This window comes from Desmodus rotundus, chromosome 6 (assembly GCF_022682495.2).
Source record: "Desmodus rotundus isolate HL8 chromosome 6, HLdesRot8A.1, whole genome shotgun sequence".
Classification (NCBI taxonomy): Eukaryota; Metazoa; Chordata; class Mammalia; order Chiroptera; family Phyllostomidae; genus Desmodus; species Desmodus rotundus.
In genome coordinates this window covers 97,812,842-97,828,115 of record NC_071392.1, presented here as the reverse complement: position 1 = coordinate 97,828,115, position 15,274 = coordinate 97,812,842, and the positions used below count along the sequence as shown (strand labels likewise).

At 47.8% G+C, this 15,274-nt stretch overlaps 1 protein-coding gene across 4 annotated transcripts; it reads left to right on the top strand.

The window, feature by feature from the left end:
* The first annotated feature begins 100 nt into the window (after nt 1-100).
* On the top strand, nt 101-11,081 carry CSTF1 (cleavage stimulation factor subunit 1). 4 transcript variants are annotated; one of them, XR_011651357.1, is made up of 7 exons: nt 354-430; nt 2,657-2,857; nt 4,089-4,366; nt 4,515-4,712; nt 5,414-5,804; nt 8,504-9,062; nt 9,547-11,080. XR_011651357.1 is itself a non-coding variant. In XM_045194870.3 (6 exons), the coding sequence occupies exons 2-6, from the start codon at nt 2,689-2,691 to the stop codon at nt 8,761-8,763; spliced, it is 1,296 nt and encodes a 431-aa protein (XP_045050805.1). In that variant the 5' UTR covers nt 101-258; nt 2,657-2,688; the 3' UTR covers nt 8,764-11,080. The 4 variants fall into 4 exon arrangements, 2 of the variants coding, with proteins under 2 accessions (XP_045050805.1, XP_024415599.1); XR_011651356.1 differs by having other exon boundaries at nt 8,504-9,386; nt 9,547-11,079; XM_045194870.3 differs by lacking the exon at nt 354-430 and adding an exon at nt 101-258 and having other exon boundaries at nt 8,504-11,080.
* The last annotated feature ends 4,193 nt before the right edge of the window (nt 11,082-15,274 follow it).

Here is a 15,274-nt window from a genome sequence, read left to right as displayed (position 1 = left end):
GCTGCCTTCTCATTGGTTCACAGCCAAAGCGACGGATTAAGTCACGTCCAAGGAAAGAAGACAGGGCGCGCAGGCGCCCTTGCTCCGTAAAGACCCGGAAGTGGGGGAGCCAAGGACCCGCCAGTCACGTGGAGGTTCTAGCGCCAGCGCTGCTGTCGGGGACGTGCTATCTCTCTGTGAGATAGGAGCTCCTTGGTGTCAGGGTCGTCTCGTAGGAGATAAAGTCGGAGGAAGTGAAGGAACCTTTCAAAGGCGCCAGTAAGTAACATGGCGAGACGAGCGAGTGAGAGTGGGTCGATCGATAGCGCAGCGCTCGGCTTGGTGTCCTTTGCGCGTGCGCAGTGGCTGTGCGCCCAGAGTGATCGATCGGGCAGGATTCTCGCCTCCATTTTTCTAGAAGAGCGGGAGACCGAGAGAGCTGGACCAGCGGGTACTGGGGGTCTGGGATACGTGGAGAGCGCCTGGTGCGGTCCGGCCAGGCCTTTGGGGGACCACGGGAAGGACTGGGGTGGGGCGGGAAGGGGTGATGGTGAGCGGGAAGGCGTGCGACCTGAGTTGCCAGGCTGGGCCGGAGCCCTCGTTCCCTCACTGCATCCTTAGTTCACGTCTGTGCCGGGGTGGTAGCGGAGCGCCCGGGAAGGGGCTATCTGTGTTCTCGCTCGGTTCCTTCTTCCAGCTCCGAAGATAACCAGTTCTGGGTTGGGGTTCTTCTGTCCTCGGGCCTCGGCGTCCTCGCCTGCAATTGGGGGTGGTAATTAGGCGTTTAGTAGCCGGACGAGCTCAGCGTTTTGTGGGAGTTGAGAGGCGGGGCTCGTCCTCTCTCTCCTTTTTTGTAATCTGTCATTACACCCCCACGATGCTTCTGGCATGAGTGAAGAGACCGCATAGAATAACGGTTAAGTTCTGGGCGCTCATAGGGACGATCCTGGCGGCCACTCTCACCTTGCAAGAGTTACTCAGCTACATTTCATTGTCAGTGGATTTCTTAACGTCTTTGATCCAGTTTCGTTATCTCTGTTGAGTCCTAGTGTTGTGTACACAAGCATAGATTTTTTTGCATTTGCTTCTACGTGTACTTTGATTTTATGCAGTGAGCTAACGCTTCCTTCTAAAGAGCTTATTAGCATGGTGTCTGGCAAGTGCTTAATAAATGTTAGCTGTTATTATTAACACACATCAGTAAAGTGCAGTAAGGATTCGGGCTCTGGGGTCAGATAGCCTGAGTTAGGATCTAGGCTCTGCCATTTACAAGCTGTTTGATCCTGGGTGAGTTAACCTCTCTGGGCCTCAGATTGCCCGACTCCTAAATGGGATTAAACGAGTATTGAATGAGGTAATTCGTATCAGTTGCCTACACAGTGTGTGTCTTCTACTGTGCTGAGTGTCCAGTAATGCACGGCTAGTGTATTAAGTTAAGGAGCACTATAGGGAGTGGTTGGGAGCAGCAGTCTTTAGAGTCTGACCACCTGCTGTCTAGCCCTGGTTCATCCAGGCACTAATGGTGAGCTCTTGGGCAAGTTCTTTCCCCTCCTCATCTGTGCGCAAGGTTACGGGATCTTTATAGGTGGTGTTGAGGACTGAGATAAAACATAAACACTCAGTAATTGTTAGTCGTTCTTACCATCAGTAGCCTCAGTAATTCTCCAGAGGAAGCTGTGTAGTTGAAAGCACGGTTTTCCAAACCCTTTCCTCTAACACCCCCCCTTCCAGAATCACCCCTGTAAAGTACAGCGATACTAGTAGGTGCTGGTGTTACTGCTCACTCAGTCCTCTGCTTTCCACGTTCATCTCACCCGCACTCTCAGTCAGTTTCTTCTCTGCCACACCACCTGTCTGCGTGTGACTTATTTACTGCTGTCTCCAGGCACCTCCAGGCTTCTGACATCTACCCCTGTGTACGCATACATGCAGACACTGACTTGATCATCAAATTATCTAATGTTCTCCATTTAGAGTCCTTTTTCTTCCATAAACCAAACACTTACCATCTGCCATTTTTTGTTTCACTTTCTAAGACAGGGAGAACTTGGACCCCTGTAAATAAATGAAAGTGCTTTCCTTCAGATTTTTACTTTTTTTCACTTTTGTTACTGTTTTGGCCATATTTATTTGCCAATATTGTATTAAACAGTTTACTCTTTCCAAAGCATTTAAGTTTTCATAGCATAATAGGTTTTTTGCCCTCACATTTTGATTTACCACCTGCATATATAACTTAACAACCTCAGTTGCTTTAAAATAAGACTAAAGGGAACTGACATTAGGAAACGTCCAGCTCGGCTGGCAGAAACAGTAATGTCTAGGCATCCGACAACAGTCACTGCCTTACCTGTTGCAAACACCAGCTGATATTTATGAACAGAAGAAGTGGAAGGTTCTGCAATAGCAGGAAAGAATAAAAAACGCACGTGGGTAGTTTGATCAAATCGGCTGATGTGACCTGAGTAACTCCTGTGCGCCACCGCGCCCGGTGCTCTGTGAGCACCGTCCTGCTTCCCATAACTGACAGCTCCGGAACCCAGTCTCAGACCAGCCGCTGGGCAAAGGTAGTAGAGCTGGGGTTTGAGCCCCACGAGCCTGGCCCCATTTCTGTGTGGCTTCTGTGATTTATTCATGCCTCTCCCTTTCACTACCCACCTGTTTTCTCTTTTTGCAGCTGGCAGAGAAGCTGTTTCCCTCTTCTCCAAGATGTACAGAACCAAAGTGGGCTTGAAGGACCGGCAGCAGCTCTACAAGCTGATCATCAGCCAGCTGCTCTACGACGGCTACATCAGCATTGCTAACGGGCTCATCAATGAGATCAAGCCTCAGTCCGTGTGTGCGCCCTCGGAGCAGCTCCTGCACCTCATCAAACTAGGTAGCCTGTGGGTGTGGGCTCAGTGACCCCATGAGAGGGGTCAGATGTTCTCACATCAGAGTTTTTCCAGATTATTTCCATGTAGTTGGAGTCCCTACTGTGTGTCGAGTACAGTGTTAGGTGCTGAAGGAGTAAACACAATCCAGGTCATAAAGGCTTCGAGCTGCTTCCAGCCTCGGGATCTTAACTCGAATCGTTGGAGCATTCTGTCATTGGATCATTGACTCCCTCCACGCCTCCCGCTTACTCCAACACGCAGTCTCGTTTCTTTCATAACAGAACGCTCTGAAATTGTCTCACCTGTTCTGGATTGTTGCCCATGCAGTCCGTACCTTCCCCCAACACAACGGCACGCTCCATAAAGACCAGGACCTTTTCTTGTTCGACAGTATATCGTGGTGCTTGCCTGGCTCACAGAAAACACTCACGGAAACACACAGTGACCAGACACGCTCGTGCTCTTTGACCTGGCAGTGCCATTTGTGAGAATCTGTCATACAATGTGGTTCTGTTTTTGTTTTAAGAAGTGAAACAACTTTGTGCATGGAGAGAGGTCCAGGAGAATTTATACCACCATAATAGTCATTATCTCTGGGTGATGTAAAGTCATTTTTATTTTTTTTGTTCATCTGCCTTTCTAATTTTCCTGTGCTAATAAACACTGTTTATATGATGGGTGGAGCTGTTTTAAATTTAAAACATTTTTTAAAATTTGTGGATTTTAGAGGGAGGGAAACATCACTTTGTTGCTCCATTCATCCATGCGTTCATTGGTTGATTCCTGCACGTGCCCTGACCAAACTGCAGCCTTGGCGTATGGAGACATCGCTCCAGCCAGCCGAGCTACCTGGCCAGGGCTTAAACACATAGTGAGAAATGCAGTTTACTTAACAATATACCTGGCTTAATGAGCGTCAGAGCTGCTAGTAACAGATCTCAGCACTAAAAATAGTAAAACCTGGAATGGGAAAAAGTGGACAATTTATAGAACTGCTTTTTGGGGGTTTCTGTAGTTGTATTTTGGAGGCAGAAGTCAGCTGAGGTGACTACTTACAGAAGCCTAACCTTGTGCAACCCACACTGCTTTACAGTGTGGTCGCTGTGCCGGCACCCTGGCCAGTGTACCTGGTTTGGTAAGGTATCAGGTGTCATCTTCCTGGTTTAGATCCCAAACTTTGTCTTGGGCTTTTAAAATAACATTTTTCATGCCCTCAATTTTTATTCCTTTCAGGAATGGAAAACGATGATACAGCAGTTCAGTATGCGATTGGTCGTTCAGACACCGTCGCCCCGGGCACGGGAATTGACCTGGAGTTTGACGCAGATGTGCAGACCATGTCCCCAGAGGCTTCAGAGTATGAAACCTGCTACGTCACATCCCATAAAGGACCATGCCGAGTAGCCACCTACAGCAGAGATGGGCAGCTCATAGCTACTGGGTCTGCTGACGCCTCCATAAAGATACTCGACACAGAGAGAATGCTGGCCAAAAGTGCCATGCCAATAGAGGTAGAAGTCCCCGTTCCATACTTGCCGTGCCTTCTGTCCCTGTGGGGGAGAATGGGGGGGGGTGCAAACCAGCTCTGGCTAAGCAGGGTTGCGGAGCATGTCCTCCGAGTTGGATTTCACACTCGCGCCTCCTCTCTCGGCTGCCCAGGTTATGATGAACGAGACCGCACAGCAGAACATGGAGAACCACCCAGTGATCCGGACTCTGTACGACCACGTGGACGAAGTCACGTGTCTCGCCTTCCACCCAACAGAACAGATCCTGGCCTCTGGTTCCAGGGACTATACTCTGAAATTATTTGATTATTCCAAACCATCTGCAAAAAGAGCCTTCAAGTACATTCAGGTTAGGAACGTTTTGAAAGAAGCTTTACGTTTTTTTCTTGAAATGATCTGTTGTATGAGTATTCTCTTTCTAAAAGTAGTCTCCATAATCATCCTATAAATCGGGTCCCCAGCCCCCAGGACGAGGGCCAGTACCAGTCAGTGGCCTGTTAGGAAGCTGTGGCCTGTTAGGGACCAGGCCTCCAGGGAAGCTTACCTGAGCTCCACCTCATGTCCCCTCCTCCTGCCCCGCCCAGTTGTGGGAAACCTGTCCCTGGTACCAAAAAGGTTGGGGGTCGCTGCTGTAAAACTAGAGTGCAGCGACAAGGACGCGTGCCACAGGTGGCGTGTGCATGCGTCCGCAGGCACACGGTTCACATGCTGTCCTGCGCCCACGTCCCTGGCCAGTCGGGACTGCTGCTGGTTCAGCTCATGCAGCAGGGGGCCAGGATCTGTCTCACTCAGGGTCGCAGATCCCTGTTTAAAACGACACACAGCCAGCTTCACTAGAGTGCAACTTAGGGGAATAAAAAACTTCACTTAACACTCTCAGGTGTTTGCTGGACGTGACATCCGGCACTTTAAAGTACTTTGTTCCTTCTCATACCTGTGTCATACCTGGTCATTGTCTTACGGAGTCTGCATCAGCCAAGGTTTCCACATTCCCTCTGGAGGTAATTGGTGTGCAGTTGGTCGTTTAACAGTCGTGTGTCTGTCCTACAGGAGGCGGAGATGTTGCGCTCCATCTCTTTCCACCCTTCCGGAGACTTCATACTCGTTGGGACCCAGCATCCCACTCTTCGGCTTTACGACATCAACACGTTTCAGTGTTTCGTCTCCTGCAACCCTCAAGACCAGCACACGGACGCCATATGTTCCGTTAATTACAACCCTAGCGCCAACATGTACGTGACTGGCAGCAAGGACGGCTGCATCAAGTTGTGGGACGGCGTCTCCAATCGATGCATCACGACTTTTGAGAAAGCACACGATGGTGCTGAAGTTTGTTCTGCCATTTTTTCCAAAAACTCTAAATACATTCTTTCAAGTGGAAAAGACTCTGTAGCTAAACTTTGGGAGATATCAACAGGACGAACGCTGGTCAGATACACGGGTAGGTGAGAAATTGATATTATTCAACATTATGTAGCATTTTACATTCTCAAAAACTCATTTTAGATAAGGGAAACCAAGGCTTAAACTAGGGTTAAATAGCTCAGCCGAGGCCACAGTTAGTAAGAGGCAGAGCTGGAAATAAAGCCACAGTTTCTTCCTTTGGCTCTTTTCGATACATTATAGCTTAAGCTAGATCTGCTTCCATGCAGGTAACATTTGAAAACCTGGTCTGTCTGCAGACAGTGGCCGGCCCTTTTGTCTGCAGTCTGGGGAAAAGCCTCAGTGAGCGTGCACACCAGGGAGAGAAGGGCTGAGAGGGAAGGTCTTGGCCTGTTCCTCCGGGAGCAGAGGGAGGCCCAGAGTGTTCTGGCCCTGGATGTAAAGTGGGCCCTTCAGACAGAAAAACACGATTAGGTTCATCTGATTCTCATTAGTTCATGGAGGTCTCTGATAGGCAACAGTTTTGCCTGTGAGCACTGTATGACAAGATTTAAATTGATCCTTTCACTAGTAATCTGTTCAAGTCTAGTTTTTTTATAGAGAATGTTGTTAAAATAGTGTTTTTCGTTCCTCTATTCCTTGTAGAAGCAAAGGCTGTTGTTTGGTAGGAAACTCCAGCTAGTTTCCTCGTGTGAGAGGTTTGTGTCAGGAGATGAAGTTGCCTGGACTGTGACCCAAAAGCTCCCGAGAAAACGCTGCTGACGGGCTCTGCCTGGGTGTTAAGTGAGCGTTTTAGAGAAAAGATGGAAGCGAGCTGACAGCTGGGCCACTAGGGTGCAGCACAGCCTCCTGTGGCTTTAGCTCACTGAAACCCAGGCTGGCTTCTGCTGCCCCGCCGGCTCCCGGGGTAGATGGTGCAACTAGCCACTCCTGGGCTGAGTCATTTCTGTCATAGTTGTTGGTGGCTTTATTGAAAGCTGTATGAAGCCAGTTTAAAAAATAATTTATTATTGCTATGAAAAGGCTGTGCATGTTGCAAAAACAAGACGTAAAAGTGACCGAAGTGAAAATGGGGAAACCTCCCTGGAAGTAAAGTGCTGGGCTGAGGGGAAGGTTTACATAGCACGTACAGGAGACACAGGTCAGACATCTGGCAGCGAACAAGGAAGGTAAATGAAAGCGCAAGCACTGCGTTGTGCTCATCACACTTCGGGAATTTAGAAGGTTGGCCTTACGTAGTATTGCTAAACATTTAGGAGATCACGTTCAGAGTGTCAGTAAAATACTCATGAAAGGCAGTTTGGGGTCATATATGAAAATTTTAAATACACAGGGTGAGGCAAAAGTCGGTTTGCGGTCCATATGGAAAATAACACAGTAATTACTAAATAATACAGAAGTAAACCTTGTTTCACAGACAGCAGTAAACCTGCTTCTGTCCTCTTTTTTTTTTTTTTTTTTTTTTTTTTGGCCTGCACTCCCCACTCTTAGAAATTCAGCGTAAAAACTTGGGCGAGAGGCACACGCGCACGCACATTTAAAGATGTCCCTCCACCAGTGTCTGCGGTAGTGGGAAGTGAGAGCAATGTGAATGGCTCCAGACGCACGGAGTAGATTGCTCAGTAACAGTTGTCGAGCGTGCTCTCCCTCCTCTGATCCCCACAGCGGCCCTGGGGCTGGGTGCGGTGACGGTCCCGTGAGACAGGAGAGAAGTAAGGCCTAGGATGTAAAGTAGTCCGTTCAAGGTCACATCACTAATAAGGGGTGAATCCAGGTCAGGGGCCGAAGTTTGTATTTCTATCCATTAGGCTGTGTTGCCTCTATAGGTCCCCACTGCATGCTATTGAGTAAGAACAGCACGTGATGTATGCCCTGAGTTACATAATTTTCAAATGAATGTACAACCCAGAGATCACTGAAACTGTAGTCATCAAAGTATTGGCTATGGGTGTAAAATAATCGGGCAGTTTTTATTTATATTTTGTATAGCACTTTAAACAAGATTTTTTTTATGGCCATACAAAAGCATAAAGTTTTCTTTTGGAGAGTAGATGTTCATACACCCCAGTAATTCTATTCCTAGGAATTTAATTCTATGGAAGTAATGTGTTCTGTACAAAGAATGTTTATCACACCATTACTTACAATTGGATACAAACTAAATGCCTAGCAGGAAAAGATCTAAATAGGTAATGATGTTTCCAAACAGTGGGGTATTTGCAGCCAGTAAAAATGATGGGAAATGTACCCAACAGGAAGTTGGTTTAAGCCAGGTGTCCTCAACCTCCCGGACTGTGGACTGCTACCTGTCCAGGCCTGTTAGGAACCGGGCTGCACAGCAGGAGGTGAACTTGAATCATCTGTAAAACATCCCCCAACTCCACCCTGTCCATGGAAACATTGTTTTCCACGAAACTGGTCCCTGGTGCCAAAAGGTTCTGGACCGCTGGTTTAAAGTACGATAAAAAAGACATACATAATGAAGCACCAGCTTTGTATTGTTTTTACAAAGGTTTTTATGCCTCAAAGTGCATCCAAGTTAACGAAGTTGCCTTACGGGCGGGCCCCAGGTGATTCTGTTCTTCGTACTCCTCTAGCACTCCCCAAATCGCACAATAAGTGCGTACTGGTCAGCAGTTCTAAAACGCTGTGTCAGTGGGATCAGCGACCCAGCAAGGCAGTCTGAGTGAGGGTCTAGGTGTGGGCTTGGAAAGCCACTCTGGCTCCACGGCCCTTAACCTGTCGGTCTGTGTGCAGGCGCTGGCTTGAGCGGGCGGCAGGTGCACCGGACGCAGGCCGTCTTCAACCACACGGAGGACTACGTGCTGCTCCCTGACGAGAGGACCATCAGCCTGTGCTGCTGGGACTCGCGCACAGCCGAGCGCCGGAACCTGCTGTCCCTGGGCCACAACAACATCGTGCGCTGCATCGTGCACTCGCCCACCAACCCCGGCTTCATGACCTGCAGCGACGACTTCCGAGCCAGGTTCTGGTACCGGAGGTCCACCACGGACTAGAGCCCGGCCTCCCACGGCTCTTCCCTCCAGGACTCTGCCCCCCTCCCCTGGGTCCTGTCACCAGCCTCAGTAGCAAGTCATTGTGCCATCTGTGGCCGTCGGGCTGCCCCTCCGCAGCCTGCTTGGATTTGTACAAAAAGACCCTTTTTTACCTTGATGCGGAATCGCGGTGGAAAAAGTGGGAACCACAGATGTGTGCGGTTCTGCATTCCCTGGTTGTCACATGTGATTGTCATCGGCTGTGTAAATACAGGACTTGCCATTTCGCTGCCTCTCTTGGTCACTCGAAGAAGCATAGAGTGAGTATTAAAGTGCTCTCCAGGCCTCAGGTGGATGTCCCGAGCACTGCGCGTCGGTTCCTTGTCTGTTCCGTGCCACGCCCTCTGTGTTTCATTTCAAAGCGCCTGAGAACCAAGAGTTTTGTGCCCCATTAAAACCACTTTAGAGAATCAGTTCTGCTCTGAAATGACATCCTGATAATAAAGCTCAGCTCTGCAGCTTTACTGTTAACACGTTTCTCACGTCAGTAAAAGTAATGGCCGTTTTTCTGAAGATTCACAGGAGACATCTCTCATCACACCTCCCACATTATCTATTCACTGCGTTCAGTAAACGTATTTCTGGTAAGATTATCACCATTTGATTGGGAAACAGATTTGAAAAATCTGTCCCATCTTAACAAAATTGGGGGAGCCCACCACTGCCCTCAGGTGTTGCTTATCTTCATGAATGATCAATATTGATTGACTTTGTTCTTATGTAATTTTAAATCTTATTTTTCAGCATGAACCTTAACTCCTGGTCGTGGACGCACACCGCAACTTGTGTTTGCAGAAGATTTTGGCAATTAACCAAATTACATGAGTTTCTTTTTTCTTGAAACTTTTTAGAAGGTGCCAGTACTTCTCTGGATTCAGCTCTAGCTGGGTCAGAGAACCCTACACTCCCCTCACAAAATTAACTTCGGTTTATATTTATCCCCAAATACAAATAACTCATGAGCTGGGTAGGAATACCTAGAAATGTAATCTGGGAATATTGGATTAAAAAATATTAGATTAAAGTAATTGCTTTATGTTATGGGAATTTTAAAGTTTTCTGAAGTTTATTGCATAAAAATTCTTCCTTAGTCATCCTTAAGGATGATTTTAATTTTTTAGTCTATGAAACAATTTTAAGCATTCTTAGCATGTTAAATCCCAGCATTTTTGGTTCAGATTGACAAAGATCTTTGTCTTTTGCTGTATAGTATGTAAGTTTTATTTTGTGTCCTGATTCCCTGGTATTTGAACTAGGCCTTCTATGGGTGCTGCTTTTGTAAGAGTGGAGGAAACCACCCTGGCCAGTGTGGCTCGGTTGGTTGGAATGTAGTCCTGTAAACTGAAGGGCTGTGGGTTCGATTCCCAGTCAAGGCACATGCCTAGGCTGCGGTTCAGTCCCCGGTCAGAGAGTGTACAAGAGGCAGCTCCTCGATGTGTCTCTCACATGGATGTTCCTCTCCCCACTTCTCCCTCCCTTCCCCTCTCTCATTTAAAATCAATACGCATGTCCTCAAATGAGGATTAAAAAATAAAAGATTAAAAGAAAGCAATTGACTAGGAACAAGGGTAACCAGCTCTACCAAAAAAATTACCAAACACAGCTTACCGCTTACGCTGGCTTTTCTTCTGCTTCCAACCCCTGAAGCTGAAGGAGAGGTTTAGCTTGTCCGTGGTGTTCTGCCCGGGCACACGCACTGGCCGGCCGCCCTGCACTCATGCGAGTCCACTCGACCTCCTAACTCCTCGTGAGTTAGAATACTAACGCCTACTTTTCCGGTTGTGGAACAGTCTCGGCGATGGATGTACAGTTCCGGGACTTCTATTTATAAGATTGAAATACTTTTGTGTGTCTTCAAAATGAGCTTTTTTAACAACTTTTAAATTACATTAATGTTCAAAAACCGGGAGAAATGCCAGAAGTATTGCCCGCGCATAATTCATTGTACTGTGTAAAACGCTGACACTCGAATGGTGAATAATACCCGGTCAGGATGAGAACTCAGAACTGCTGTGTTATTTTTTAAAGCTATGTGATTTCTAAAATAAACTTTTCATACCTAATGACAATTGAAAGCTAGTTGGTTTTTTTGGAGCTTGCTTTGAGTGCTTCCATATTTGAACATAAGGTCTCCTGTGCCAGTTATGGCGGTTACTTGTCAGTGTTCTCTTTAATGCTTGGTTCTAGAAGTCAGATTTTCAGGCAGTGGTTTAATTACCTTTAGCAGTGTGTTTTTGCCCTTCTGATCGCTCCAAATTTGAACGTGTGGGTGTAATTCCATTTCTTTAGGTCACTTAGAGAAACCTTTTGCTTTAAGCTTTGCTTTCCCTTGGGGGGTGGGGGAGGGCGTGGTAAGTAGGAAGGCAGGCCTCACTTCCTCAGGGCTACAGCTTCCTTTTCTGTGATGAAAGCTTCATCAAAATCATCCCCAGAATTCACTGGAATCAGTGAAATCACTGAAGCATCTTTTTTTATAAACACACTACATAAACAGGTTGGGGAGAAGGAAGGCCTGTTTACTTCCCTCTCCCCAACCTGTTTATGTAGTGTGTTTATGAGGGAGACTTGTTTCTGAAAACAGGGCAGGCCAGGTGCTCTGAGAGCCTTCCTGCTACAAACCTGGATAGAATGTATTTTTAAGCTATAAATTACCAAGCATGCTTGTTAATCCTCCTAGCCTCATTTCCGAGCTCTGAGTCTTCATGGGGTGGGGACTTTGATCTAGGCCCAGAAGGAAAGTCCAGACCCCAGAAAGTGCCCTGTTGGGCAAAAGGGAGAGCTTGGCCCGAACCCTGCCTCGAGAAAGGGCAGCTGCCTGGCCATGCATGTGTGCCCAGCTCTGCTGGCCAGCACGGGTCTTCTCAGAGCGTCCAGCCCACAAGCAGTCTGCCGCTCTGGCAAGATGGGCAGTTCATGGCCTACGCGGCAGGAGAAACAAGCTGAGAACTGTGGGCCACTCCAGGCAGCAGGGCCCCAAACACCTGACAAGCAGCCCAGACTCCGTGGAGAGCACATCTGGACCCAGGCCACAGTCCTCCCTTAGTGGCTCCGAGGAGCACGAGTCCGTACCCCAGGACCATGCGGGCAGTGGCCACCAGGACGAGGATCGGGAGAGACCGGAAGAGCCTTAGACTCAGAAAGACACTGGGAATATCGGGTGCACAATTACAAGTATGTTTGAAGAGCGACAGGGCAGCCAAAGTGGACCTGCGGATCGAGAGACTTCGGAAGTGACCGAGGAGGTTGGAACCGCCCAAAGAGGACTTCTAGAGAACACTCAGCATTTCTAAAGCTTTCATACTCCGCGCTTTCACCCTTTCTCTGGCGTTTTTATCCTCTGCCTCCAGCTCCCTTAGCGGGTGTTTCATCTCTGCAGCCTCTTTCTGTCACCTTTTGGAGAATTTGCCCTTCACCTTCCACGCAGCCCGCAGTGACCACTTGCCTGCGACAGCACTTTCTGCCAATTGTCCTTGTTCTCCCGGCAACGTGCAGCCTTTTCCTCCAGCTCCACAACCCCTGACACCCACAGCAATGCCTTCGCTTTTTCCCAAGTCTTGCTGATTCCTTTTCCCTCTCAACCTTGGGATCGAAATTCAGGCCATTAAACTGAGTTATGACCAGTTACAGTAGCTGTAGGACCCTAGCCCCTCCCTGCTTCATCCCTGCATTAGGGGATGTAGATGAATTTGTTGGCCGTTTGTGAGATGCTACTTTTACCAAAATAACTATGGTTGAGTTATCTTCCTGAAGTTAAAATCTGCCAGATGATCAGTGGTTTCAAAGTGGCAGGGTCCGGAGTCTCCTGCCAAGCCCCATGCTTTGGACATCCTCACGCATGTTCAGCGGTGCTTGAGTCCTCACCGGTTCGAATACTACTCCTCGGGGGTTTGAGAGCTGAAGTCCTGGCGGAAACAGTGGGGAAGCGTACAAAAGCCAGTTCTGCAAACAACCTCTTCCTGCACATTGATGAGCTACCGAAGCCATCAGACTCAGCAGGTTCAGGAAAGAAAATGAATCCCACATGCCATTCTCCACGTTTGTCAAGAGGGGAAATAATTACGGCATTAGAGTGTCCGTGATGCTCTTGGTTCTCTTGAACTCAAGCCATTTCGATCTTGGGTTAGCAGGATATTACGAAAGCCAGCCCGTTTCCTAGAATAATTAACTTTTGCAATGTTTGTGCACATGAGAGACTCGTTTGCCTTGAGAAGTAAATACAAACGGATGCCAGCAAAATGTCTAAGGCCTTTCATTCAGAAAAAGCATAGCGGGACCAAGGCAGCAGACTGAGAAGCGGAGCTCCTCATTCACGAAACACTGCACCAGTTTCTCCCTCTTAGAAATAGACTAATAGGGGTTAGTCTATTTCATTTCAGGGCCAAATCCTGTTCTTTGGTGTCTTGGTTTTGGTTTTTTGGTCCGGGGAGGGGAGGGTGTTTCCTAAAGAAAGGCATGCACAGTAGGGTCTCCTAATCAATACTTTGAATTGGGGGCCGCCCTGCGGTGGGACAGTGTCACCGCCAGCCCTTTGCCCACGGGAGCTGGGCAGACTTGAATTGGTTGAAGTCTGTCTTGTTTTATTTCTGGGAGACAGGTTCAGATTCTGTCTCTGTCACTTTACTGTGTGACCCTCAAGCACGTTTATCCACCCTTTTTTCCTCTTTTCCAAATATATACGAAAGTGAATAATAAAAGAGAAACAATGGTTGGCAGGGGCTTGCGGAGAGGGGACTGAGGAATGACTGCTACGGGGTTTCTTGGGGGGCAGTGATGTTCTGAAGTTGCACAACTCCGAATATACTAAAAAAACACTTAACGGGTAAATTGTGTGGTGTGTGAATTACTAAAGCTGTTATACTTTTAACTGACTGTCAATAGCACAAAACAGCAGACTCCCCAAGGCTCAGCTCGTTGCCAATCTTGTTTTAACTACACCTCTGTTCACTTCCCCTTTCTTGAATTATTTTGAAGCGAATTTCAGAAATACTTTATCCATAAATATTTCAGTATATATCTCAGAGATAAGGACTTCAAAGAAAAACACTATTCATAGCATCATCACACCTTAAAACAGTAACATCAATCACTCAACATCAGCACATACCTAGTCAGTGTTCAAATTTCCTTGGAAACGATTTGAATTAGACTCCAAATAAGGCCCATACATTGTGCTTTGCTGTGTCTTTTAAGTCTCTTAATCTTCAGATTCCACCTCTGCCTTCCCCCACCCCCACCCTTCACAGTCTATTTATTGAAGAAACTAACTTGGTTTTTTGGCCAAATTAATAACTCCCTCCCTCTCTCTCTCTCTCTCTCTCTTTCTCTGGCCTCCTTCCCTCCTCCGTCAATCCCTCCACAGGTGTTAGGGATATGTGACTTTTGTTTTAGACAAGAATGGGTCATAGAGTGGGGACACTTGGGCTGAGCTCCTCCACTCTGTTTTAGAGTTTTCTCCCACGGGTATATGTAGGAAAGCATCGGATTTAGGTTTCGTGGAGTCTCCCCCAGAACCATGAGCCTTAGGCTCAGCTCCAGGGCTCAGCGGCATCTTCCCCTCTGGTGCTTCGCGACCCGTGCCGCCCAGCAGAGCCAGAAGAAGCGCACCAACATTTAACACAAGCCTTCGGCTGCTCTGTGGCGCCCTTCACCCTACAAATGTCAGAGCGATAGGCGTTGCAGGGTTCCATGTTAGCGCCTCGTCTCATCAGTAAAGACTAATAGGGTCAAAAAACTTCTGCAAGTCCCGCTGTCTTGTATAACCTCAGCCTTTGTGACTCACTGCTCTTTCAGATGAGTCTGCTAGTTTTCCTTACATGGAGCTTGCTAATTCCATCTCTTTTTTTAAATTATTTTTTGCACATTCATGGTGTCTCAGCCAGGCACGAGTCTGTCCCTAAACTGAGCTGCCCCAGCTTCTCATACCCTGCCTTCCTCCTCGTGAAGCCTTCCAGAAATGAGTCCCCTTCACCCCTCTGTGCCCTCCTCTCTGCAGATGTCCACTTCGACGTGGTTGAGAAATCAGTCTCCGTGCATTCTGTGGGGTCGTTGTCCCCGCCTCGTTGTGGGCTCCCATCAGCAACCCATCAGTTCATTGGTCCGGGAAGTTCACTTCCAATGATGATACCAATTTAAAACATGGATGGTCTCATCCACAAGTCACTCAGCTGTTTTCATCGGTAGCTCCTTCCCAGCGCTCAGACCCTTGGGGACTGCACACAGGACAAAGAGCAGACCAGCCAGTAAGTGCTATCGTCGCAGGAAGGGAGTGATGGGAGAGAGAACTTGTAGCAGGTGGAACCTGAGCCAGGCTCAGAAGGATGGGCACCAGTTTGTCCAAAGGAAATGAAAAGGCAAACAGGCCTGGCAAGGAGTCTGTTCCCCTGCAGCTCCTCTCTGATGTTGAGTCTGAATTTAGGGAAAGTAAAACAACTCAGCAACAATGCTGAATAGCGCTGTGGTTTTGAGTACAGAT

Coding starts and splice junctions, on each gene's coding strand:
- CSTF1 (XM_024559831.4), top strand. CDS start 2,689: ATGTACAGAACCAAAGTGGGCTTGAAGGACCGGCAGCAGCTCTACAAG. Junction 2,858..4,088: donor CCTGCACCTCATCAAACTAG/GTAGCCTGTGGG, acceptor TATTCCTTTCAG/GAATGGAAAACGATGATACA. Junction 4,367..4,514: donor AAAGTGCCATGCCAATAGAG/GTAGAAGTCCCC, acceptor TCGGCTGCCCAG/GTTATGATGAACGAGACCGC.